Raw genomic sequence first — 27,994 nt, 5'->3', positions numbered from 1 at the left:
GCAGCGGTAGAGTTGCTGACTTACAACGCCAGACATCCGGGTTCGATCCTGACTACGGGTGCTGTCTGTATGGAGTTTGTACATTGTCCCTGTGAATTTCTACGGGTGCTCCAGTTTCCTCCCACACTCCAAAGACAGGCAGGTTTGTCGGTTAATTGACTTCCATAAAATTGTAACTTGTCCCTCGTGTGTGGGAAAGTGCTCGTGTACGGGATGATCGCTGGGCTGCGCGGACTCGGAGAACCGGTGGGCCTGTTTCTGCACCCTATCTCTAAATTCTAAAGTCTAAAGCTGCTGTCTAACCCACTGCGTTTCTCCAGCACTTTGTGGCCTTCTGTGTATTAACCAGCATCTGCAGTTCCTTGTTTCTGCAATGTAGGTTTAGATTTAGATTTAGAGATACAGCGCGGACACTGAGCTTGAATCGGACAGAGAAGGAAAGTAAACTTCACTGCGAGGAACATCAGGAAGAACTGAAGCTGTTTTGTGAAACTGACAATAAACTGATCTGCCTGGTTTGTGCAGCTGGGCGGGAACACAAGTCTCACAGCTTCATGCCGGTAGATGAAGCAATTGAATTCTACAAGGTAAAAGCAAATCGTTTTTCATCACATCATTGTGTAATCTTTTCTTTATTATCTGACATTTTTATTCTCTGATCTGAAACCGAACCCCAGGATCAGGTGAAATCTTCTTTCGAATCTCTCACAGAAAAGAAATCAAAGGTCAAGAAAATTAAGCAGAAACAGAAACAGAGCATTTCTGGAGTTCAGGTGAGGCTTTGTCTTATCGATTTAAGGTTTTTGTGTAGATTTAATCCCTGTGTTGCGTGTAATAAGTGGGCACTTGTAGAGAGCTCAGTGGTCGAGGGCCCAAGCTATTGGGAGTGGTGGGCAGGCAAGGACTTTACTAATTGGAGTGCAGGAGTCTGAATAATGATCTATTGCAGGTGTATAATATCATGAACCGAAATGTTCGGGTGAATACTCAGTCCTTTACCCTGAGTAGGACATCGAGAGTGCGAGGGCATGGGTTTAAGGTGAGAGGGAACAGAGTTAATACGAACATTAAGGGCAACTTTGGTAGTGGGTATATGGAACGAGCTGCCAGAGGAGGTAGTTCAGTCAGGTACCATAACAACAGTTTAAACGTCTTAGAACAAATTCCTGGAGAGAAAAGTTTTAGAACTATCTGGGCCAAAAGCGGACTGGTGGAAATAGCGCAGATGGGACGTCTTAGTCGGTATCTAACACCCCTTGCTGTATGAATCTGTGAAGTCTGTCATTCTAAGTGGTGCTGCTGTCTGCTAGTTCTGGTGACCTGGTTCTGTCCAGTGAGGGTTAATGGACACATGAAATGGAACACGTTGCAGGGAATTGTACTGGGGAAATGGGAATGATGTGCTTGTACATTACTTTCACCAACTATTTCAGACTTATTAAGACGAGCTCTTGAATTGCCACCTTCACACTGAACACTTGCAGCCAAATAAGGTCATTGCCCGAGACAGCAGCGCGCGCAGTGGAAAACACTGAACCAGGAAGAGGCGGAGTTACAATGGCTGCGAAAGACTCGGTCGAGAGTTTAACCGAGGAGGTAATTTGTCCCATCTGCCTGGATTTCTTCACCGATCCGGTGTCACTGGAGTGTGGCCACTACTTCTGCCGCTCCTGTATCACACAGAGTTGGGACAGACAAGAGAGAAACTCCTGCCCGGAATGTAGAGAGGTGTTTACAGACCGCACCCTCAGGGTGAGTCGGGCCTTGGCGAGACTGGCTGAGAAAGCTCGAAAACTGAGCCTGAATCGGACAGAGAAGGAAAGTAAACATCACTGCGAGGAACATCAGGAAGAACTGAAGCTGTTTTGTGAAACTGATAAGAAGCTGATCTGTGTGGTTTGTGCAGCTGGGCAGGAACACAAGTCTCACAGCTTCATGCCAGTTAAAGAAGCTGTTGAAAACTACAAGGTAAAAACAAACCGATTTTATTCACATCATTGTATCATTCCATTTTTACTGTTCAACCATTTAATTTACTGATTCCCAGACACAATTCCAGGATCAGGTGAAATCTTCCATCCAGTCTCTCACAAAAGATAAATCAGGGATCCAGCAAATGGAGCAGCAACAGAAAGAGAAGATTTCTGGAGTTCTGGTGAGGCTTTTAAGTTTCGATTTCCTGATCTTGTGTCGGTTTGATCCCTGTGATGCGTGTAATAACAGGGCAGCGCAATGACACAAGTAGTGCTGCTGTCTCCTAGTTCTGGTAAGCGGGTTCGATCCTGACCTCGGGCGCTGCCCGTGTGGTTCACGCCTTCTCCCTGTGACCGCGTCGGATTCCTTCCACGTCCCCAACAAACATGCTAGACAATAGACGCAGGAGGAGGCCATTCGGCCCTTTGAGCCAGCATCGCCATTCAATGAGATCATGGCTGATCATTCTCAATCAGTACCCCGTTCCTGCCTTCTCCCCATACCCCCTGACTCCGCTATCCTTTAGACTCTATCTAGCTCTGTCTTGAATGCATTCAGAGAATTGGCCTCCACTGCCTTCTGAGCCAGAGAATTCCACAGATTTACAACTCTCGGACTGAAAAAGTTTCCATTCTAAATGGCCGTTCTAAATGGCCTACCCCTTATTCTTAAACTTTGGCCCCTTGTTCTGGACTCCCCCAACATTGGGAACATGTTTCCTGCCTCTAACATGTCCAACCCCTTAATAATCTTATGCATTTCCATAAGATCTCCTCTCGTCCTTCTAAATTCCAGTGTATACAAACCTAGTTGATCCAGTCTTTCAACATACGACAGTCCCGCCATTCCGCGGATTAACCTAGTAAATCTACGCTGCACGCCCTCAATAGCAAGAATATCCTTCCTCAAATTTGGAGACCAAAACTGCACACAGTATTCCAGGTGCGGTCTCACTAGGGGCCTGTACAACTGCAGAAGGACCTCTTTGCTCCTATACTCAACTCCTCTTGTTATGAAGGTCAACATTCCATTGGCTTTCTTCACTGCCTGCTGTACCTACATGCTTCCTTTCAGTGACTGATGCAATAGGACCCCCAGATCTCATTGTACGTCCCCTTTTCCTAACTTGACACCATTCAGATAATACTCTGCCTTCCTATTCTTACCACCAAAGTGGATAACCTCACACTTATCCACATTAAACTGCATCCGCCCACTCACACAACCTGTCCAAGTCACCCTGCAACCTCATAGCATCATCCTCACAGTTCACACTACCACCCAGCAAGAGGAGCAAGATGAACCACTCCGTCGAAATCGTGTATACTGCAGTGTAGTACGCAACGGAGAGGAACGTCCGCCATTTTAGTAAGCAAATCCCGGTTTTAAATCATTCAAAAATGCATTTCATAAACAAGGATAACAATTGTTATTTCTGTCATTCATGGTAAGATTAACGTCATTTTGTGTGCGAGATGTACAGGGTTGCACTGGTTCGCATATCAGCTAACCAATAAAATGATCAGGTCATGATTTTTCCAGCACTTCACCTCCCCTCCCCTGCCTTATCTGAAGAAGGGTCCCAACTTGAAACATCACCCATCCCATCCTTTTTCTCCAGAGATGCTGCCTGACCCGGTCACTTACTCCTACACTGTGTCTATTTGAATTGGATTCAAGCTTCTGTATCATGTCAGGCAGCATTGGTTGTTTTAGTGGCTGTCAGGGGTTTTTAACTGATCAATTCACCAATTCAAATTTTCTTGGCTCTAAGTATAAAATTCAATGTCTTTTCGAATATATTGTGGATACAGTAGAGTTCTGTTGTTTGCAAATGCCTAATCTCTGCTTCCATGACTTTTTAAAATAAAACAAAAGGAGATATAGCTCGTGGAGGTGAAATTAAAATTAACAGAGAAAGCAAAGAAGAACAGTTCATTAAATATGATCAATTGGCCAGATACAGACCGAGTTGATCTCTCATGCAAATATTCAATCAGTAACATCCAAAGTTTAAAGATCACGAAGCAGCATCTTGTCAAGATATCGCTATAAATGTCAACTATCAACTTATCCAAGAAGTTGAAAAAAAATTGTTTGCAAACATTTTATATACGAAGAAATCGCAGAGAGTTGTGAACACAGCCCAGTCTGGCACACAGAATCTGCTTACTAAAATGGCGCTGAAATTTACCCATGACCTACTACAGTTTTTAGAGTCGAGTGGTCTATCTTGCTCCTCTAGTATCTTTGGTCCCCAATACAAGCTGGTTCAATGGTCAATCGGTGACTGTAAATTATCCCTGCGAATGTGGGTGGTGGGTGGATGAATGAGAATTAATGGGTACTTGAAAAGGAATAGGCAGCAGGGAATTAAAGTCATAAGGAACAGGAGTAGGATGAGCCCACCACATTCACGCCGCCATTCAATCATGGCTGACCTATTTCTCCCTCCTAACCCCATTCTCCTGCCTTCTCCCCATAATCTCTGACACCAGTACTAATCAAGAATCTATCTATTTTTGCCTTAAAAATATACATAGCCTTGTGTGGCAAACTATTCCACAGATTCACCACCCTCTGACCAAAGAAATTTCTCTTCATCTTCCCAAAAGAGCGTCCTTTAATTCTGAGGCTATGACTTTGAGTCCTGGATTCTCCCACTAGTGGAAACATCCTCTCCACATCCATTCTATCCAAGCCTTTCACTATTCTGTATGTTTCAATTAGCTCCCCCTCATTCTCCGAAACTTCAGCGAGTACTGGCCCAGTGCTGACAAACGCTCATCATAGGTTAACCCACTCATTCCTGGGCTCATTCTTGTAAACCTCTTCTGGACCCTCTCCAGAGCCAGCACATCTTTCCACAGATATGGTGCCCAAAATTGCTCATAATATTACAAATACGGCCTTACCAGCTCCTTATGGAGCCTCAACATTACATCCCGGTTTTTGTATAGAAGCCCTCTTGAAATAAATGCTGGCACTGAGTTTGCTTTCCTTACTATCGATTCGACTTTCAGATTAACGTTTTGGGAATCCAACACCAGCACTCCCAAGTCCCTTAGCACCTCCGTTTTCTGGATTCTCACCCCATCTAGAAAATAACCTATGCTTTATTCCTACGCCAAAAATGCACAACTCCACACTTTGAGATATTGAGGAAATATTGATCTTCACCTTTCATTTCACAGGAACAGTCACACAACCTTCAGTCTAAGATCACATCCCAGTTTGTTGAACTGCACCAGATTCTCACTGAGAAAGAGCAGCGCGTACTGGCAGATATCCGGGAGGAAGAGAAGAAGATTCTAAATGTAATGGAGAAAAATCTTCAAGAAATTGAGGAGAATTTAAATTCCATTCAGGAGGAACTCTTTAAATTGCAGCAACAGATGGATCAAAAGGACAGTGTGATGTTTCTGAAGGTGAGGGGTTTCACTACAGTCTGGCGAAGTGAAAGTGCAGTCACAAAATGGTGGGTGACATTTCTGAAATGAATGCTGTATTTACCAGTAATTCAGAATGGGGTAAATGTTTCATCCAGTTGTTGTTGTTCCCAAACTAATTGGCCTCCCGCATAATCTATGGGATCTCAGGACTGCCTGGCCAGAATGTAGAGAGGTGTTTGTATTCTGTGGAGTTCAGAACTACGACGGGTGATCCTATATCTGATCCCAAGGGCCACGAATGGACAGAGGGCAGTAAATCTCTGGGACTCTCCAACCCAGAGACTCTGAGAGGTTTAATTTGTTAGACGTATTTATACCAGAGGAAGATACATTTTTGAAAATTCGGGGAACTGAAATCAAAGGGAATGGGACAAAGCGGAGGAGTTTAGTCCTGGGCTAGATCAGCCATGACCACATTGTGGGGATTAACATTGAAATCTAGAACGTGGCGCACACAGCAGATTCATCTTCTATGTCCGGTTCCCATCAGCAGTGGGCGGTCACCTTGGGGGAATTTGCTCTGTTTGTTTTACCCACCTTTGTTCACCATAGAATGACATCCCATTCTACATCATAGACAGGCCATTTGGCCCATTGTATCCACTCAAGATTTCTGCTCCACTCAACATCCCTCCCATCTACTCACCACACCCGGTAACAATACCCCGAATTCCAGGAGTGCTCACGTGTTTATCCCGCTCGCCCATCAATTTATCTCTGCTGTTGGCTTCAGTCCCTCCAATGCAAGTGAGGTCCATGTTCTCATAACTGCATTCCTTTCAGTATTTGTTGAAGACCGCGTTACATTTCAGCTTTGATTTTTGCGCTCCCATCGATTAGAGATATTATTTCATCCTCACCCATTTAAATCCACCGATAAACTTAAATCCTATCTCTTCACTCCTGACATCTTCTCCAGATAAAATCCCACGACCTGCCCAGTCTTTGCATTGAGTTCCATCCTCTCAGTTATGGCGTCATTCTCATGAACATTCCTTGTGCTTTTCCCCATCGTTCTACGTCTCGACGGCAATATCCGCTTTCTATCTGCATGACAGCGGCGATAAGAGTTGGGAAATGGGAATTATCGGAGGGTTGTAAAAATGTGGAGAAATTCCCGCTGTCGGGATGAGGACGGTCCATCTCAGTCAATTGAGATTTGTGTTTTATTTCTTTCAGGGTGAAGCTGGTCGCAAGCGAAGGTAGGACATGCTCTTGACAGAAACATTGTAAGTTTTTGTTGAACAGCCCAATATATTTCTAACGCTCAGTTTATAACCAGCTGTTAAATATTTGCAGAGTTGGTGATGAAGTCAAACCACAGTCGGTGGTAGATGGTAACTTGCTGATTGAAAAGTTTGAAACTCCTTTTTTGTACAACACGGTATTGGCAGAAACATCTGATGCCATCAAGCAAGGTAAAGCTTATACCTTTTCCATTGTTCTTGTTTCTGACATCTTTAAGTAATGTGTAGATGCAAACATTAATGGTCTGACACATATTCATCCAAGTCTTTCTGATCCACGTATCCACCCAACTGTCTGTAAAAGGTCATAATTGTACCTCCCTCCACCATTTCCTCTGTCAGTTCGTTCCGTACATACACAACGCATTGACTGAAAAAGCTGCTCCTTTTTACTGTTTCCACTTTCACCTTGAACTGATCCACTCTAGGTTTAGACTCTCCTACCTTGGGTAAAATACTGTGGCTATTCACCTCATCTGTGCACCTTATTTAGATCTTATACACGACTGTTAAAGCACCCTGATGGGCTCCAAGGACAAATGTCCCTGCCTGTCCAATGTCTCCCTTCAGACCTGATGAAATTGTCGTAGATCCTTTTGCACCCTCTCCAATTTACAAACAACCTCATTTTGTCAAACGCTGTATTTAATATCCTGACCTATGAAAGCATGAGCGACAAACACATTCTTCACCTCCCTGCCTGTCACCGTTGCATCTTCCATGGCACTGTGCACCTGCACCCCGACATCTCTCCGTTCTATAAAACTCCCCGTTTACTGTGTATGTCCTGCCCTGGTTTGTCTCAGCAAAGTGCATCGCCTCACCTTCACATGAATAAATCCCACTTGCCGTTCCAGAGCCCATTGGCCCAGTTTACAGGGATCCCATTTACTCTCAGGGAACATTCTTCACTCTCCACAATGTCACCAATTTTACTTCCATCTGCAAACTGACTAACCGTGCAACCTACATACACACCCAATCGTGTATATAAATAAGGAACAACAGTGGGCTCTGCTTCCAGTCTGAAAATCAACCCTCTACCAACATCCTCTGTCTGCGACCTTCAGGTAATGTTGTGTTCCATCCGCTAGTTCACCCTGGATTCCATGAGATCCAACCTTCCAGAACGGCCTCCCATGCGGTGTGTAGAAGTTGCATCTCTCAGAGGGCAGTGAATATCTGGCATGTTGTGCCCAGGGTGGTGGTAAAAAGCTGAGTTGTTGGATATGTGCAACTTGGCTACAAATAAATATTTGATAGATCGAAAATATAAGATTATGGGGAACTCACACAGAAGAGGAATTGGTGCCAGCTTAGATCTGCCATGATCACATTGAATGGAGGGGCAAGCCTGAGGAGTGGATCCTAATCCTGCTCCTGTTTTCTTGTGTTCCTTTCCTCCTGTGCACCGATAAATTGACAGACTTGACGCAGAGGGAATGCAGCAAAGATTAACAATACTTGTACCTAGGACAATGTGTTTGCTGTGTGGGGTGAGATTGAGTAGACCAGGCCTGTGTACCTGAGTGTTTCAGTGTAGTAGAGGAGACCTCAGTGAAACACAGAGTTCTTACAGGGCTCAGTGGGCTGGATGCAGGGAGGATGGTTCCCCTGTCAGAGGGGTCTGGAGAGCGGGCACTCTCAGAATGTGGGCTGCACCATGTAGCACAGGGATAAGGAGACATTACTGCACGCAGAGACTGGGGAACGACCCTGCACCGGTGGCTGTGGAGACTCAGTCATTCAGTGCTCTTGGAGCTGAGAGCCATGGTTGTACATTACAGAGTCTGGCCCTTCGGCCCATTGTGTCCATGACCATCTTTTCCCAGTTATACTTATCGATTTATCCATATTCCATCGGCATTCTTCTGCACCTCACCTATTTAAGTACCTCCAATATATTGATTATATCTCACTCCACCACCTCCTCTGTAGCATGTTCCAGATATCACCCACTCTCAGTGTAAATCCATGTACTAAACCTCTCGTTTGTTTGTTTGTTTGTTTGTTCCGGAACTACAGCCAAAACGGTGCACGATAGCATGACGATTTTAAGCCCACCTTACTCACCGTCATCCCTTTGGTGCTAATGGAAGACGTTTCATTGAAATCGGTGTTATATTTTAAGTTATTCGCATTTTTAAGTTTAAATCTATCTCCTATGGAGGTAGGGGGGAGGGAGGGAGAGGGGGAAGTGAGGGAGGAGGGGAGGAGGGGAGGAGAGGGTGCTACACCAATGCAGGAGATATTTGGGTCCACTTGGTCTAGTAAAACCTAATCTCAGATATACTTTAAAATTCTTTGCTCTCAGAATATACCTGCACTCTCATGATTTGATATCCCTGCACGCGGATAAGGTTTAGATAATTACCCTGCATCCTGCTGCAGACTTTGACAACCTTCCCCACTATCCACAATTTTTGCTTCCTCCCCAAACTTACTAATCACACCTCCGACATTCACATCCAAGCCATGATCATATAACATAAACAGCAAAGGTTGCAGCACTGATCTCTGCTGCACACCACCAGCCACAGACCTCCAAGCAGAAAAATCATCCTTCTACCGCTAGCTTCTACCTCCAACCACCAAGCCAATTGTGGATCTATTTCATCAGCTCGCCTTTGATCCCACCCGCCTTCGCTTTCTGGACCAGCCTTTGCACACGGAACATTGTCAAGTCCCTCAGTGAAGTTCATATATTGGTTCACAATGAGGTCAGTGTGTTAGTTGGACACACCCATCAAATCCACGCTTTGAATCCGCTCTCTTTCAACGACCCCACAACCACCAGTCTCCACCCATTCTGTCCAACACCCGATCATTCAACCTCTGCTTCCTTCCATGGTCCAAGCCACCCCTCCCTCTCACCCTCCACTCAAAGAAACAGGGGCAGGTCATCTGGCCCCTCGTGTCTGCCCCCTTTCACTATGATCATGACGACCCCACCACCCACCTCTACCTCCTCTTTAATCTCAAATTACCACTAACCTCAATATCCTCTTGCTCCGATCTGCCTCCATATGTGAGTAGCCCCCCCCCCCCCCTTCGTTTCTCCTTCACCACCGCAATCTCGCAATTCTCCTCACTCCGCACTCGTCCTCCCCGCCCACCCTCCCCCACCTCACGAAATTCCCCTCGCCATCTCTGGATTAGAAACTCCGGGGAGATGTCTGTTGTCCACCCGATGTGGTTGTGGGTGAAACCCCTTGCAGGGTTTGGGTTGTCCGCCCGCCTGTGCCTGAGGCCGAACGGCCTCTCCCCCGGTCCCGGGGCCGCGCTGCCCGAGTCTCCCCCCGACCCCCGGGGACTCTCTGATTCTCTGCTTCTCCCCCCAGTCTCCGTCACCCTGGATGTGGAAACAGCGCATCCGGGGATCGAGGTGTCTGAGGATCGGAAGAGGGTGAGACTGACCCGGACCTGGAGTAGTCTCCCTGACACCGGGAAGAGGTTTACAGGCAGTCCGTGTGTGCTGGGATCGGAGGGATTCACATCGGGGAGACATTACTGGGAGGTGGAGGTGGCGGGGAATGAGGGCTGGTGTCTGGGAGTCGCCGCAGAGTCTGTGGAGAGGAAGGAATGGGTCATACTAACCCCGGAGACTGGAGTCTGGAGCATCAGGCAGGGGGGTGACAGGTTTGATGCAGTCACCTCCCCTCCATCCCGTCTCCCCGCCCGTCCCATCCCCGGGAGGGTGGGAGTTTATCTCAGTTACGAGTCCGGGACAGTTTCATTTTACGACGCGGACACCAAATCCCATCACCACACCTTCACTGGGAATAAATTCACGGAGAAACTTTATCCTTTCTTCGGGCCTTGGCATAAAGACCACTGGCTGAGAATCTGCTCCGGTTCCGCTCCGGTGTGTAAAAGCGTCGGGTCCCGGGACCGGCGACAGGGGCGGGGCTCAGGGGCTGTGGGGCAGAAACCCGGTGAACAACAGGTCGGCGCTGAACAGCTCCCATTTAATCCCCAAATTGCGCGTCGCAAAACCCCCAGTGAGCGCGGAAATAAAACCAGGGGGAATGTAAATGTGGGAAGAGAGAAATAAACAGCAAGTGGAATCAGAGCTGTCGATCCGTTCATTTTAACGCGTTAACCGCGTCCGGCAACGGAACAGTAATTACTTTTGTGAAAATATTTTTTAAATGTAATGGGATTGGACCCTTCTCGTCAAAAATCGTTACGGTATTATTAACTCCGTTCAATGACTAGCTCAATGTAATAGATACAGTACATGTTACTTCAGTGATTTGGAAAATTTACACAACCATTGACACACACGACAAGCTAATTGAAAGATCGCGTTTATTTGAATGATGTGCATTGTTGCTTCCAATACTGTAATTGAAATAAACTTAAAATTACTTGGACTGTGCAGATTGCTTTTGAATTCTTTTGAAATCTATTGAACGGGGAGACAGCAGTTTAGTTTGCTTTAGTTTAGATTGGAGATACAGCGCGGAAACAGGCCCCTCGGCCCACCGAGTCCGCACCGACCAGCGATCCCCGCACATTAACACTACCTTACACACACTAGGGACAATTTGCACTTATACCAAGCCAATTGACCTACAAACCTATACCTCTTTGGAGTGTGAGAGGAAACCACAGAACACGCAGCTCACGGGGAGAGCGTACACACTCTGTACAGACAGCACCCGTAGTCCTGATGGACCCCAGATCACTGGCGCTGTGAGGCAGCAACTCTACCGGTGCCACCCCTTAATCTTTTGAACTGTGTTATTGAGTTGTCCTTTCTACAAATTGGCGACTGCATTCCCTACACCTTCAACAGTGGCAGGTTTTCAGTGACAGGGAGGTGGTGGTTGAGGGGGACCCGTGAACCACTTGCCCTGTGGTTGACTGCAGGGGAACCACCTCTGTTGGCGCCGCAGGTGCATTTGTCCCATTTCTTTAAAATGGTCGTCATGATGGAGACCCTCGGGTCCTCTGGCCGGCGCCCCTCTTCCCAGACGAAAGCAGACATCGATGGTGAAATCCACCAGCTCCTACTGCGCGCCTGCACAAAGTTTGGCCGTCTGAGGAGAAGAGTGTTTGATGAGCGGATCTCTAAAGTTCCACAAATCTCGGTGAACGCTGCCCTGGGAATGAGAAGCACAGGTTCGGACCCCGACTGGAGAATCTGGTCTATTTCCCTTCACCAAACACAAGGAATGAATCGGGAGGCTTCGGGAAGGTTTAGGAGATATTTGCTGGAAAGGTTTTGGAGGTGACGGGGTTCAGGTTCAGGATAAGACCGGAGAAGAGTGTTTGCTTCTCCGGGGAACATAGATAGGGGCTGTCTGGAGATTTGACAGAGGGGTTCAATTTCGGATCCGGAGCAATGGGGGCCAATGATCTTCCCATCTGTGGCGGTCGGTGGGAGGAGCAAAGACCACACCGATTTCAACAGAGACGCAACCAGGTGGCGAGTAAAGTTGGGCCGAAGGGCCTGTTTCCACGCTGCATCACTCCATGACTCTGTGACTCCAACAAGGGGAATATGATGGAAAATGACCTGCACTGACGTTGGAAATTCAACAAATTCGATCCCAGGCTTTCGATGCGGAATGTTCACCGCCCCCCACTGTCACTCGTGAGCGGACAAACCTAAATACTCTGGCATAAAGGTTAATGGATCCTATAACACAATTTATCAAGCGATGCGCCGCGTCTCCAAATATAGATTGACCTGAAGACTGGCGCACGAGAGACGGGTGCACTTGTGGATTAAAATAAGACCGGAGAGAGGTCTCCGTCCATCCTGATCCCGGGCTGGGAACGGAGATGCGGGCGGCGGGGTCCACTGCCCAACGCCTTCTCAGTTACACCCGAGGCCTCGTTAGCACCGGGCCCCGACCATTTATCATCGAGTCCAACTGCACGGACGCAGGACTTTCGTCCCAACTTGCTCGTGTCGACCAATATGCCCCATCTGCACTCGTCCCAGCAGCTCTCGTCTGGCCCATTTCGCTCTAAACCTTTTCCATCCCTGTACCTGCTCAAATGCCTTTTAAACATGGTTGTAATGGCAGTTTCTATACCATCTCGAAACCCCACTTTGATAGCCATTACTTCTCGGGGATGAAATGTAGTTTTAGCTTACGCACACGTCGCACCCTGATATGACAAAACGAATCTTCCAAACTTCTTTTCTTCATTAATTGGTTTTATTAAAGTAGCACAATTCATAGAGTAATTCATCAGTTTCCATACTTTATCAACTGTTTCTTCTTCAAGCAATATCTATAAATTCTTGCAGTTATTACCGTATGGTTCTTACAAATATAGCTGGTGCGAGCGCATGGTACGAGCGCATGGTAAAGAACTGTATGCTCACCATCCTCCGAGTCTAAACGGACCCACAACCTCTGTCAACACACTAGCCTCCTCCCATCTAGACACTCCCCATTACGCATTAAGTCACACCCACAAGCAGGCAAAAAAGACATAAACTAGAAATATTAAAACATAGTCATAACACAATGACAATAACTGAATTAAGCATAAATGGCTCCTACATACCGGCCCCTAATTGTTTTGCGTATATAACGAAGCAATTACTAATATATATCAAAGGAGCAATAAAAGCTTACTATTCTTCCAATAACAAAACAATACGCATTACATATACATCAGCGTACAAATTTCTTTTGCAATTCTTCAATCTTCTCCTTCACCTTCCAGAAGCAGGCATATCTTGGTTATTGGTCTTACCAAAATATTGTCCTTAGTTTGAAGTCGTACCGTACGCACAAAACCTTTAACATCCGGCATAATCTCCAGTATCCTGCCCATCAACCAAGAACCTCGTGGTGCAGTAGAATCAACCACCAAAACGATATCACCTGGAATAAAATTACTTCTCACTCTCAACCATCGTTGACGTTCCTGAATTAAAGGTAAATATTCTTGTGTCCACCGTTTCCAAAAAAGGTCCGCCATATACTGCACCTGCCTCCATCTGCGTCTAACAAACAAATCGTCCTTTGCAAAGAGTCCAGATGGTAGCACTGGCCTAGTTTTCAATAAAATAATATGATTTGGAGTAAACGCTTCCAAGTCGTTCGGGTCATCAGAACTCTTGGTGATAGGTCGGTCATTCAAAATTGCCTCAATTTTGCAAAACAAGGTTTGCAATCCATAGTCTGTTGTTTAAGAACCGAACGCAGCACATTTCGGATCATATGAATCAATCGTTCCCAAACACCACCATGGTGGGATCCCGCTGGGGAATTAAAGTACCATCGTATGCCTTGCCGAAGCATATCATTCTGTATCTTGTTCTGATTCAAGCCTTTAAGCGCTTCTCTCAACTCCCTTTCCGCTCCAACAAAATTTGTACCATTATCAGATCTTATTGAAAGAACCTGACCTCGTAGACAAATAAATCTTCGCAGTGCGTGAATACAGGAATCCGTGTCGAGTGTACATGCCATCTCAAGATGCACCGCTCTACCTGCCATGCAAGTGAAGATCACACCATTCCTTTTCACCAGACATCGTCCTCTCTTAACCTCAACAGGACCGAAATAATCAACTCCTACCTCTGTAAATGGAGGATTATCAGGTCGAATCCTTTCCAGAGGCAAGTCTGCCATCTTTTGTTCACCAAATCTTCCTCGCTGACGCTGGCACGCAACACAATTCTTTATAAGAAAATAACTGCAGATGCTGGTACAAATCGATTTATTCACAAAATGCTGGAGTAACTCAGCAGGTCAGGCAGCATCTCGGGAGAGAAGGAATGGGTGACGTTTCGGGTCGAGACTCTTCTTCAGTCTGAAGAAGGGTCTCGACCCGAAACATCACCCATTCCTTCTCTCCCGAGATGCTGCCTGACCTGCTGAGTTACTCCAGCATTTTGTGAATAAAACAATTCTTTATAACCTTTCTTGCAGCTGAGTTACCTTTGACAATCCAATATTTCCTACGAAGTCTCGACAACATGTGATTTCTTCCTCCATGTCCGATCTGTTCATGAATATGCTGTAACAGCAATGTTGAAATATAAAAGTCCTTTGAGAGAATAATAGGATGCTTAGCTTCTTCAGGCATCGATAGTTTACTTAGGCGACCCCCTACTCTCAGAACTCCTTTGTCCAGCATCGGGTCAAGCATGTATAAATGACTACTTCTTTTAACACCATGCTCACCAGCTTGTAATGCTGATAGCTCATCCTTATATTCTTGTCTTTGACAAAAAGAAATAATAGCATTTTCTGCATTGAAAAGATCATCTGAACATAAGCACTGTCCCCAGTATGATACCTTAAAAACTTGCATCTCTTTGTCCACCTTGACTTTCAACTTGTCAGGATCCGTTTCCAAACTACTCAGAGCAGTCCGAATCTCCTTTCTCTTACGAGACCACTGCAAAAGCATTGTTCTTCATTTAAGAAACCAAGCCACCACAGTCTTCAATCTATTCCATGATGAAAAGTAAGTAATTAGATAGTTTGTGGAATCTAGCGGATCCTTACTAATGACATTCACTACAATACTCGCCAAGATGGCCGCGCCGTTGTGTTTGGCTGCCTGTCGTCGCTCACCTAGAGATCGTAGTGTTCTTCGAGCCACTTTGGTCTACGACCGCCGAACCCTCCTGTTGATCCGACCCTCCGTCGTCGACTTCTTCATTCCAGGTCCCGGACAAAGTTTCATCCAACGAACGCTCCTCGATCAACTCCCGGTAGATGTGCGGGCCCAGCCTTACATCCACCGCCGCACGCACCGCGCTAGGAGGTGGGGTAAACGCGCGGGAACATTTGAAAATTTAAAAAACCTCGCCCGCGCTCATCCAACATCGGCCTACCTCGCCCAGCGCTGCGAAGTCGGACCTGGTCGACCTTACAGCTCCATCCACCGGCGCTCCCTCGAGCTCAGGTATGCCGCTCTTCGACCGATCATCCCGGTCCCTGGACTGCCGGCCCGCGGGCTCCCAGCAAGGCCATCTGTGAAGCGCAGCGGCGTGGTCTCCCTGAACCTCCGCCCGCTGGCGTGGGAGCCGCTACCAGACCGAAGCTCACCTGCTGTCCCTGCTAAAGTGGCCCTGATCAACGCAAGATCCCTACAGAACAAGACCTTCATCCTCAACGACTTCTTCACCACCCGTGGATTGGACTTCTTAATGCTCACAGAATCCTGCCTTAACCCTGATGAGCTTGCTCCACTCGTGGAACTCTGTCCTGATGACTGTAACTTTTTCACCTCGCCTAGGCTCTCCGGACGCGGTGGGGGCTTAGATGGGTCTTGACACGAAACGTCACCCATTCCTTCTCTCCAGAGATGCTGTTTGTCCCGCTGAGTTACTCCAGCATTTTGTGTCTGTCTTCGGTTTAAACCAGCACCTGCAGTTCCATCCTACACATACCGACTGACTACTGTTCACTTCAGCTTTGATGGCAACCGGTATTATGGAAGCAAGACCCCATGGCGCTGATGGCGGCGGCAACCCGAGACCCGCTGTTGAGGCGGCTCCTCATCCCCCTCCTCCACCCTCTCCCCCTCATCCCCCTCCCTCTCCGCCGGGCCTGCAGCGGCGGCCCCGAACCCGACCCCGCCCGGCAGCGGCTCCACAAGGAGCGGCGGCGGCTGCGGAGAGAGGCGGCTGCGGAGGACCGGAGTGGAGGACGAGAGAGAAATGGAGGGGTGAGGGAGAGGAGGAGAGAGGAATGGAGGGGTGAGGGAGAGGAGGAGAGGGAGTGGAGGAGTGAGGACGAGAGGAAGCGGAGGAGGCGAGGGAGAGGAGGGGTGAGGGGAAGGAGAGAGAGGTGGAGAGGAACAGGAGGGGGAGGAGGAGGAGAGGTGAAGGAGAGGAAGAGGGGGGTGATGAGGATGTGGTGCAGGGAGAGGGAGAGGATGAGAGTTAGTGGTGGAGGTGGAGAGGAGGGTGAAAGGGAGAGGAGGAGAGGGTGAAGGAGTGGGAGAGGAGGGATGAGGGGGAGAAGGAGCAAGAGGAGGAGGAGGGGTGATTCGGAGGTGTCGTCTTTGTTCAGGAAACGGGGCTTCAACTCCACTCCACGCTGTTGTCCAGCCTCACTTACCCCCTCTGGCAGCTTGTTCCAGACACCCACGAACTTCTGTGTGAAAATGTTGTTCCTCAGGTTCCCGATTAAATCTTGCACCTCTCACCACAAACCTACGTCTTCTAGTTCTCGATTCCACTGCTCCGGGTAAAAGACTGCATTCACCCTGTCTATTCACCTCTTGATCTTATGCACTTTAGCCTGCGCTCCAATAAATCCTTCCCTGCCCAACCTCTCCCTTTCGCTCTGACCCTCAAATCCTGGCACCATCTTCGTGTATCTACTTTGCAGTTGTTTCCAACATTTTATCCTGCCTTACACTGTCCCAAGCGCTACTCTCCGCTTCCGTCTATATCCAGAACAGTTTAATGTGTAACTGACCCCTCCCTGTGGTACAGAGCGGGGGAACCCTCCATAGTTTCCGCGGGTGGATTTGTCTCCTTCCTTTAAAATGGTCGTAACGATGGTGACCCTCGGGTGCTCTGGCCGGTGCTCCTCTTCCCAGAGGAAGGCAGACATTGATGGTGAAACTCACCAGCGCCTTCAGTGCACCTGCACAACCTTTGGCCGTCTGAGGAGAAGACTGTTTGAAGATCAGGACACAATTCGCAAGTCCTCAATCATTTTGTCACACACCTTCTTTCTTCTCATCTCTGGCCTTTGTCCAACCGTCTGCCTATCAACGGCAAAACCCGCCTCTCGCAGTGTAATCAGTGTTTTGGGGAACAGTATAGAAACATAGAAAATAGGTGCAGGAGTAGGCCATTCGGCCCTTCGAGGCTGCACCGCCATTCAATATGATCATGGCTGATCATCCAGCTCAGTAACTTATACCTGCCTTCTTTCCATACCCCCTGATCCCTTTAGCCACAAGGGCCACATCTAACTCGCTCTTAAATATAGCCAAGGAACTGGCCTCAACTACCTTCTGTGGCAGAGAATTCCACAGACTCACCACTCTCAGTGTGAAGAAATGTTTTTTCATCTCGGTCCTAAAAGACTTCCCCCTTATCCTTAAGCTGTGACCCCTGGTTCTGGACTTCCCCAACATCGGGAACAATCTTCCCGCATCTAGCCTCTCCAACCCCTTAAGAATTTTATATGTTTCTATAAGATCCCCCTCAGTCTTCTAAATTCCAGCTAGTATAAGCCTAGTACACATAAGTATGTGTGATGATGCCATTAAAATGCAGAATATATCTCATCTATCAATTCACAGATTTTAGTTATTAAAAAAAAAAATTATGTAAGAATCTGCCGACTAAAATGTCGCCATGACCGACAGCGATTTAAGGCTCCTCTAGTATCTTTGATCAGCAGCTGCGCGAAAGGGAATGCGTTTTGAACCAGGAAGAGGAGGAGTTAAAATGGCATCGAAAGACCAGGTCGAGAGTTGGACCGAGGAGGCAGTTTGTCCCATCTGCCTGGATTTCTTCACCGATCCGGTGTCACTGGAGTGTGGCCACTACTTCTGCCGCCCCTGTATCACACAGAGTTGGGACAGGGAGGAGAGAAACTCCTGCCCGGAATGTAGAGAGGTGTTTACAGACCGCACCCTCAGGGTGAGTCGGGCCTTGGCGAGACTGGCTGAGAAAGCTCGAACACTGAGCCTGAATCGGACAGAGAAGGAAAGTAAACTTCTCTGCGAGGAACATCAGGAAGAACTGAAGCTGTTTTGTGAAACTGACAAGAAGCTGATCTGTGTGATTTGTGCAGGTGGGCGGGAACACAGAGAGCACTGCTTCATGCTGGTAGATGAAGCTGCTAAAAACTACAAGGTAAAAGCAAACAGATTTTAACATATAACATATAACAACTACAGCATGGAAACAGGCCTGTCCGGCCCTACCAGTCCACGCCGACCATTCCCCCTGACCTAGTCTCATCTACCTGCACTCAGACCATAACCCTCCAATCCCCTCCTATCCATATACCTATCCAATTTACTCTTAAATAATAAAATCGAGCCAGCCTCCACCACTTCCACCGGAAGCCCATTCCATACAGCCACAACCCTCTGAGTAAAGAAGTTCCCCCTCATGTTACCCCTAAACCTTTGTCCCTCAATTCTGAAGCTATGTCCCCTTGTTGGAATCTTCCCCACTCTCAAAGGGAAAAGCCTACCCACGTCAACTCTGTCCGTCCCTCTCAAAATTTTAAAAACCTCTATCAAGTCCCCCCTCAACCTTCTACGCTCCAAAGAATAAAGACCCAACCTGTTCAACCTCTCTCTGTAGCCTAAGTGCTGAAACCCAGGCAACATTCTAGTAAATCTCCTCTGTACCCTCTCCATTTTGTCGACATCCTTCCTATAATTTGGCGACCAGAACTGCACACCATACTCCAGATTCGGCCTCACCAATGCCCTGTACAATTTCAACATTACATCCCAACTTCTATACTCGATGCTCTGATTTATAAAGGCAAGCATACCAAACGCCTTCTTCACCACCCTATCCACATGAGATTCCACCTTCAGGGAACAATGCACAGTTATTCCCAGATCCCTCTGTTCCACTGCATTCCTCAATTCCCTACCATTTACCCTGTACGTCCTATTTTGATTTGTCCTACCAAAATGCAGCATCTCACACTTATCAGCATTAAACTCCATCTGCCATCTTTCAGCCCACCCTTCCAAAAGGCCCAAGTCTCTCTGTAGACTTTGAAAATCTACCTCACTATCAACTACTCCACCTATCTTAGTATCATCTGCATATTTACTAATCCAATTTGCCACACCATCATCCAGATCATTAATGTAAATGACAAACAACAGTGGACCCAACACAGATCCTTGGGGCACTCCACTAGACACTGGCCTCCAACCTGACATACAATTGTCAACCGTTACCCTCTGGTATCTCCCATTCAGCCATTGTTGAATCCATCTTGCAACCTCACTATTAATACCCAACGATTTAACCTTCTTAATCAACCTTCCATGTGGAACCTTGTCAAATGCCTTACTGAAGTCCATATAGACAACATCCACAGCCTTGCCCTTATCAATTTCCCTGGTAACCTCTTCAAAAAATTCAAGAAGATTAGTCAAACATGACCTTCCAGGCACAAATCCATGTTGACTGTTTCTAATCAGGCCTTGATTATCCAAATAATTATATATATTGTCCCTAAGTATCTTTTCCATTAATTTTCCCACCACAGACGTCAAACTAATAGGTCTATAATTGCTAGGTTTACTTTTAGAACCTTTTTTAAACAAAGGCACAACATGCGCAATGCGCCAATCTTCCGGCACCATCCCTGTTTCTAATGACGTTTGAAATATTTCCGTCATAGCCCCTGCTATTTCTGCACTAACTTCCATCAATGTCCTAGGGAATATCCTATCAGGACCTGGAGACTTATCCACTTTTATATTCTTCAAAAGTGTCCGTACCTCCTCTTCTTTAATCCTCCTAATTTCCATCACTACTCTACTTGTTTCGCTTACCTCACATAATTCAATATCCTTCTCCTCGGTAAATACCGAAGAAAAGAAATTGTTTAATATCTCCCCCATTTCTTCCGGCTCAGCACATAGCTGTCCACTCTGACTCTCTAATGGACCAATTTTATCCCTCACTATCCTTTTGCTATTGACATATCTGTAGAACCCCTTGGGGTTTACTTTTACATTACTTGCCAAAGCAGCCTCATATCTTTTTTTCGCTTTTCTAATTTCCTTTTTAAGATTCCTTTTACATTCTTTATATTCCTCAAGAACCTCATTTACTCCCTGCCGCTTATATTTATTGTATATCTCCCTCTTTTTCCGAACCAAGTGTCCAATTTCCCTGGAAAACCACGGCTCTTTCAAATTATTATTCTTTCCTTTCCACCGAACAGGGACATAAAGACTCTGTACTCTCAAAATTTCACCTTTAAATATCCTCCATTTCTCTATTATATCCTTTTCATAAAACAACAATTTCCATTTCACTCCTTTTAAATCCTTTCTCATCTCCTCAAAATTAGCCTTTCTCCAATCCAAAATCTCAACCCTTGGTCCAGATTTGACCTTCTCCATAATGATATTGAAACTAATGGCATTATGATCACTAGACCCAAAGTGCTCCTCAACACATACCTCCGTCACCTGACCCATCTCATTTCCTAACAGGAGGTCCAACACTGCCCCTTCTCTGGTAGGCACCTCTACGTATTGCTGCAAAAAACTATCCTGCACACATTTTACAAACTCCAAACCATCCAGCCCTTTAACAGAATGTGATTCCCAGTCTATATACGGAAAATTGAAATCACCCACAATCACCACTCTGTGCTTACTACTAATATCTGCTATCTCCTTACATATTTGCTCTTCCAATTCTCGTTCCCTATTTGGCGGTCTATAATACACCCCTATAAGTGTTGCTAAACCTTTCTCATTTCTGAGTTCCACCCAAACAGCCTCCTTAATCGAGCCTTCTAGTCTGTCCTGCCAAAGCACTGCTGTGATATCCTCCCTGACAAGCAATGCAACACCCCCACCTCTTGCCCCTCCGATTCTATCACATCTGAAACAATGAAATCCTGGAATATTTAATTGCCAATCGCAACCCTCCTGCAACCATGTTTCACTGATCGCCACAACATCATACTTCCAGATGTCAATCCAGGCTCTAAGCTCATCCACCTTTCTTACAATGCTCCTAACATTAAAATATACACATTTAAGGGACCCATCATTTCTTATTCTCAGTTTATTTCTTTTCCCTTCTTTCTCTCCTACATATTGGGTCTGAGTGTTTCCCTTTTCTGCCTCCTGCCTCACACACTGCCTATTAGCTATCTGTGTTTAATCTGTGATCGCATCATTGTTTAATTCCTATGTGTATGAAGAACCTGCAGATGCTCGTTAGAACCGAAGATAGACACAAGAATCTGGAGTAACTCAGCGGGACGTGCAGCATCTCTGGAGAGAAGGATTGTCAGTCTGAAGAAGGGTCTCGACACCGAAACGTCATCCATTCCTTCTCTCCAGAGATGCTGCCTGACCCGCTGAGTTACCCCAGCATTTTTAGTCTATTATTGTTTAATTCCGTCTTTATAGTGTAACACTTTTATTCTCTGATTTTCAAACACAATCGCAGGGTCAGGTTAAAGCTTCCATCCAGTCTCTTACAAAAGACAAATCAGAGATCCAGCAAATGGAGCAGCAACAGAAAGAGAAGATTTCTGGAGTTCTGGTGAGGCTTTTAAGTTTCGATTTCCTGATCTTGTGCAGGTTTGATCCCTGTGATGCGTGTAATAACAGGGCAGCGCAGTGACACAAGTAGTGCTGCTGTCTCCTAGTTCTTGTGAGCGGGTTCGATCCTGACCTCGGGCGCTGCCCGTGTGGTTCACGCCTTCTCCCTGTGACCGCGTCGGATTCCTGCCACGTCCCCAACAAACATACGAGAGGAGCAAGATGAACCACTCCGTCGACATCGCGTATAGTGAAGTGTTGTACGCAACGGAGAGGAACGTCCGCGATTTTAGTAAACAAAACCCGATTTTACATCATTCAAAAACGCACTTCATAAACAAGGATAACACTTTTTATTTCTGTCATTCATGGTAAGATTTACGTCATTTTGTGTGCGAGGTATACAGGGTTGCACTGTTTCGCATATCAGCTAGCCAATGAAATGATCAGGTCATGATTTTTCCAGCACTTCACCTCCCCCCCCCCCCCCCCCCCCCCCTCGTCTGAAGAAGGGGCCCAACATGAAACATCACCCATCCTTTTTCTCCAGAGATGCTGCCTGACCCGGTCACTTACTCCAACACTGAGTCTATTTGAATTGGATTCAAACTTCTGTATCACGGCAGGCAGCATTGGTCATTTTAGTGGCTGTCAAGGGTTTTTAACTGATCAATTCACCAATTCAAATTTTCTTGGCTCTAAGTATAAAGTTCAATGTCTTTTCGATTATATTGTGGATACAGTAGAGTTCTATTGTTTGCAAATGCCTAATCTCTGCTTCCATGACTTTTTAAAATAAAACAAAAAGAGATATAGCTCATGGAGGTGAAATTAAAATTAACAGAGAAAGCAAAGAAGAACAGTTCATTAAATATGATCAATTGGCCAGATACAGACAGAGTGGATCTCTAGTGCAAATATTCAATCAGTAACATCCAAAGTTTAAAGATCACGAAGTAGCATCTCGTCAAGATATAGCTATAAATGTCAACTATCAACTTATCCAAGTAGCTTTAAAAAAATATTTGTTTTTCCAACATTTTATATGCAAAGAAATCGCAGAGAGTTGTGAACACAGCCCAGTCTGGCACACAGAATCTGCTTACTAAAATGGCGCTGAAATTTACCCATGACCTGCTACAGTTTTTAGTCAAGTGGTCTATCTTGCTCCTCTAGTATCTTATGGTCCCCAATTCAAGCTGGTTCAATGGTCAATCGGTGACTGTAAATTATCCCTGCAAATGTGGGTGGTGGGCAGATGAATGAGAATTAATTGGTACGTGAAAAGGAATAGGCAGCAGGGAATTAAAGTCATAAGGAACAGGAGTAGAATGAGGCCATTCGGCCCATCACATCTAAGCCGTCATTCAATCATGGCTGACCTATCTCTCCCTCCTAACCTCATTCTCCTGCCTTCTCCCCATAATCTCTGACACCTGTACTAATCAAGAATCGATCTATCTTTGCCTTAAAAATATACATAGCCTTCTGTGGCAAAGTATTCCACAGATCCACCACACTCAGACCAAAGACATTTCTCTTCATCTTCCTAAAAGAACGTCCTTTAATTCTGAGGCTATGACTTTGAGTCCTGGATTCTCCCACTAGTGGAAGCATCCTCTCCACATCCATTCTATCCAAGCCTTTCACTATTCTGTATGTTTCAATTAGGTCCCCCTCATTCTCCGAAACTTTAGCGAGTTCTGGCCCAGTGCTGACAAATGCTCATTATAGGTTAACCCACTCATTCCTGGGCTCATTCTTGTAAACCTCTTCTGGACCCTCTCCAGAGCCAGCACATCTTTCCACAGATATGGTGCCCAGAATTCCTCACAATATTACAAATACGGCCTTACCAGCGCCTTATGGAGCCTCAACATTACATCCCTGTTTTTGTATACAAGCCCTCTTGAAATAAATGCTGGCACTGAGTTTGCTTTCCTTACTATCGATTCGACTTTTAGATTAACATTTTGGGAATCCAACACCAGCACTCCCAAGTCCCTTTGCACCTCCGTTTTCTGGATTCCTCACCCCATCTAGTTAATAACCTATGCTTTATTCCTACGCCAAAAATGCACAACTCCACACTTTGAGATATTGAGCAAATATTGATCTTCACCTTTTATTTCACAGGAACAGTCACAGAACCTTCAGTCTAAGATCACATCCCAGTTTGCTGAACTGCACCAGATTCTCACTGAGAATGAGCAGCGCGTACTGGCAGATATCCGGGAGGAAGAGAAGAAAATTCTAAACACAATGGAGAAAAAACTTGAAGAGATTGAGGAGAATTTAAATTCCATTCAGGAGGAGCTCTTTAAGTTGCAGCAGCAGATGGATCAAAAGGACAGTATGGTGTTTCTGAAGGTGAGGGGTTTCACTACAGTCTGGTGAAGTGAAAGTGCAGTCACAAAATGGTGGGTGACATTTCTGACATGAATGCTGTATTTACCAATGATTCAGAACTGGGTGAACGTTTCATTTGTTCCAGTTGTTGTTGTTCCCAAACTAATTGGCCTCCCGTAAAATCTATGGGATCTCAGGACTGCCTGGACGGAATGTAGAGAGGTGTTTGTATTCTGTGGAGTTCAGAACTACGACGGGTGATCCTATATTTGATCCCAAGCACCACGAATGGACAGAGGGCAGTAAATCTCTGGGATTCTCCAACCAAGAGACTCTGAGAGGCTTAGCCTGTTAGACATATTTATACCAGAGGAAGATACATTTTTGAAAATTTGGGGAACTGAAATCAAAGGGAATGGGACAAAGTGGAGGAGTTCAGTCCTGGGCTGGATCAGCCATGACCACATTGTGGGGATTAACATTGAAATCTAGAACGTGGCACACAGCAGATTGATCTTCTATGTCCGGTTCCCATCAGCGGTGGGCGGTCACCTTGGGGGAACTTGCTCAGTTTGTTTTACCCACCTTTGTTCACCATGGAATGACATCCCATTCTACATCATAGACAGGGCATTCAGCCCATCCTATCCAGTCAAGATTTCTGCTCCACTCAACATCCCTCCCATCTACTCACCACACCCGGTAACAATGCCCCGAATTCCAGGAGTGTTCACATGTTTATCCCGATGACCCTTCAATTTATCTCTGCTGTTGGCTTCAGTCCCTCCAATGCAAGTGAGGTCCATGTTCTCATGACTGCATTCCTTTCAGTATTTGTTGAAGGCCACGTTACATTTCAGCTTTGATTTTTGCTCTCCAATCGATTAGAGATATTATTTCATCCTCACCCATTTAAATCCACCGATAAACTTAAATCCTATCTCTTCACTCCTGACATGTTCCCCAGATAAAATTCCATGACCTGCCCAGTCTTTGCATTGAGTTCCATCCTCTCAGTTACGGCGTCATTCTCATGAACATTCCTTGTGCTTTTCCCCAACGTTCTACGTCTCAACTGTAATGTCCGCTTTCTATCTGCATGACAGCGGCCATAAGAGTTAGGAAATGGGAATTATCAGAGGGTTGAAGAAATGTGGAGAAATTCCCGCTGTCGGGATGAGGACGGTCCATCTCAGTCAATTGAGATTTGTGTTTTATTTCTTTCAGGAAGAAGCTGGTCGCAAGCGAAGGTAGGACATGCTCTTGACGGAAACATTGTAAGGTTTTGTTGAACGGCCCAATATATTTCCAACGCTCAGTTTATAACCAGCTGTTAAATATTTGCAGAGTTGGTGATGAAGCCAAACCACAGTCGGTGGTAGATGGTAACTTGATGATTGAAAAGTTTGAAACTCCTTTTTTGTACAACACGGTATTGGCTGAAACATCTGATGCCATCAAGCAAGGTAAAGCTTATACCTTTTCCATTGTTCATGTTTCTGACATCTTTAAGTAATGTGTAGATGTAAACATTAATGGTAGTTTGGACTGAAGGGAAATTGAAGATTTGATCTTCCACCAAACACAGCTGCAGAAAAGCATGACAGAGTCAGAGAGCTGTGACACACAGAAACAGGCCCTTTGACTCGACATGACCATGCCAACCAAGTTGCCCAACCGAGCTTGCCCCAGTTGCCTGAGTCTGGCTCATATCCTTACACGTCTTTCTTATCCACATATCTAACCAATTCTCTGTAAACTGTTGTAATTGTACCTGCCTCACCCACTTCCTCTGTCAGATCGTTCCACATCTACACTACCCACTGACTGAAAAACCTGCTCCTAGGTCCATTTTATTGTTTGCACTCTCTGCACTCTCACCTTAAACTGATGCACTCGAGGTTTAGTCTCTCCGAACTTGGGTAAAGTATTGTGGCTAATCACCTTATCTATGCATCTTACACATATCTATAATGTCACCCTGACAGGCTCCCAAGAAAAAATATCCCACTCTAAATAGTCTTTTCCAGGAATGAGTAGATTAATCTATGATGAGGATTTGACGGCACTGGGCTTGTACTCGCTGGAGTTTAGAAGAACGAGGGGGTTCTCATTGAAAAATACAGAATAGTGAAAGGCTTGGATAGAATTGAAGTGGAGAGGATTTTTCCATTAGTGAGAGAGTCTAGGACGAGAGGTCATAGCCTCAGAATTAAAGGATGTTCTTTTAGGAAGGAGATAAGGGGAAATGCTTTTAATCAAAGTGTGGTGAATTTGTGGAATTCATTGCCACAGAAGGCTGTGGAGGCCAAATCAGTGAATATGTTTAAGGCAGAGAGAGCTGGATTCTGGATTAGTACAGGTGTCAGAGGTTATGGGGAGAAGGCAGGAGAAAGGGGTTAGGAGCGAGAGACAGATCAGCCATGATTCAATGGTGGAGAAGACTTGATGGGCCGAATGGCCTCATTCGAATACTTTCATTTATGACATTATGACCTTATGACTGTCCAAATTCACCTGATAACCCAGCCCTTCAGTCCTGATGAAGTTGTTGTAAACCCTTTTGCACCCACTCCAATTGACTAACAAACCCACCCTTCCCTTTGTCTCACCCTCCACTCAAAAAAACACAGGAGCAGGACATCTGGCCCCTCGTGTCTGCCCCCTTTCACTGTGATCATGACGACCCCACCACGCACCTCTATCTCCTCTTTAACAATCTCCAAATTACCACTCACCCCAATATCCTCTTGCTCCGATCTGCCTCCATATCTGAATAAACCGCTTCATTCCTCCATCCCCACCGCAATCTCGCAAGCCTCCTCACTCTCCACACTCGTCCTCCCCGTCCACCCTCCCCCACCTCACGAAATTCCCCTCGCCATCTTTGGATTAAAATCTCCGGGGGAGATGACTGTTGTCCACCCGATGTGGTTGTGGGTGAAACCCCGGGCAGGGTTTCAGTTGTCCGCCCGCCTGTGCCTGAGGCCGAGCGGCCTCTCCCCCGGTCCCGGGGTCGCGCTGCCCGAGTCTCCCCCCGACCCCCGGGGACTCTCTGATTCTCTGCTTCTCCCCCCAGTCTCCGTCACCCTGGATGTGGAAACAGCGGGTCCGGTGCTCGAGGTGTCTGAGGATCGGAAGAGGATCAGATGGACCGAGACCCGGAGGAGTCTCCCTGACACCGGGGAAGAGGTTTACAGGCAGTGATTGTGTGCTGGGATCGGAGGGATTCACATCGGGGAGACATTACTGGGAGGTGGAGGTGGCGGGGAGTGAGGGCTGGAGTCTGGGAGTCGCCGCAGAGTCTGTGGAGAGGAAGGGAGGGGTCGCACTGACCCCGGAGACTGGAGTCTGGAGCATCAGTTGGAGTGATGACCAGTTTGATGCAGAGACCGACCCTCCACTCCCTCTCCCCGCCCGTCCCATCCCCGGGAGGGTGGGAGTTTATCTCAGTTACGAGTCCGGGACAGTTTCATTTTACGACGCGGACACCAAGTCCCATCTCCACACCTTCACAGGGAATAAATTCACGGAGAAACTTTATCCTTTCTTCGGGCCTTATTGGGATGAAAACCACTGGCTGAGAATCTGCTCCGGTTCCGCTCCGGGTGTGTAAAAGGGTCGGGTCCCGGGGCCGGCGTCAGGAGCGGGGCTCAGGGGCTGTGGGGCAGAAACCCGGTGGACAACAGGTCGGCGCTGAACGGCTCCCATTTAATCCCCAAATTCCGCGTCGTAAAAAAAACC

General features: G+C 46.4%; 3 protein-coding genes across 3 annotated transcripts in view; 2 read left to right on the top strand and 1 right to left on the bottom strand.

The window, feature by feature from the left end:
• Positions 1-554: 554 nt before the first annotated feature.
• LOC144602840 (nuclear factor 7, brain-like) lies at positions 555-6,894 on the top strand. The gene is made up of 7 exons (XM_078415960.1): positions 555-587; positions 678-773; positions 1,684-1,968; positions 2,048-2,155; positions 5,169-5,402; positions 6,606-6,628; positions 6,726-6,894. The coding sequence occupies exons 1-7, from the start codon at positions 555-557 to the stop codon at positions 6,892-6,894; spliced, it is 948 nt and encodes a 315-aa protein (XP_078272086.1).
• Positions 6,895-11,607: 4,713 nt separating this feature from the next.
• LOC144602839 (zinc-binding protein A33-like) lies at positions 11,608-27,916 on the top strand. The gene is made up of 7 exons (XM_078415959.1): positions 11,608-11,876; positions 18,269-18,485; positions 21,807-21,902; positions 24,038-24,271; positions 25,478-25,500; positions 25,598-25,716; positions 27,330-27,916. Exons 1-7 carry the CDS (start codon positions 11,608-11,610, stop codon positions 27,455-27,457), a joined length of 1,086 nt encoding a protein of 361 aa, XP_078272085.1. The 3' UTR covers positions 27,458-27,916.
• LOC144602838 (zinc-binding protein A33-like) overlaps positions 27,791-27,994 on the bottom strand; it is an 11,242-nt gene continuing 11,038 nt past the window's right edge. The window contains exon 7 of the mRNA XM_078415958.1: positions 27,791-27,807. Within this exon, the coding sequence (XP_078272084.1) occupies positions 27,791-27,807 (17 nt within the window). The remainder of the gene's footprint in view (positions 27,808-27,994) is intronic.

This window comes from Rhinoraja longicauda, chromosome 19, assembly GCF_053455715.1.
Source record: "Rhinoraja longicauda isolate Sanriku21f chromosome 19, sRhiLon1.1, whole genome shotgun sequence".
Lineage (NCBI taxonomy): Eukaryota > Metazoa > Chordata > Chondrichthyes > Rajiformes > Arhynchobatidae > Rhinoraja > Rhinoraja longicauda.
The sequence above is the reverse complement of the archived record's forward strand: the minus strand, read 5'-3'. Positions and strand labels throughout refer to the sequence as shown.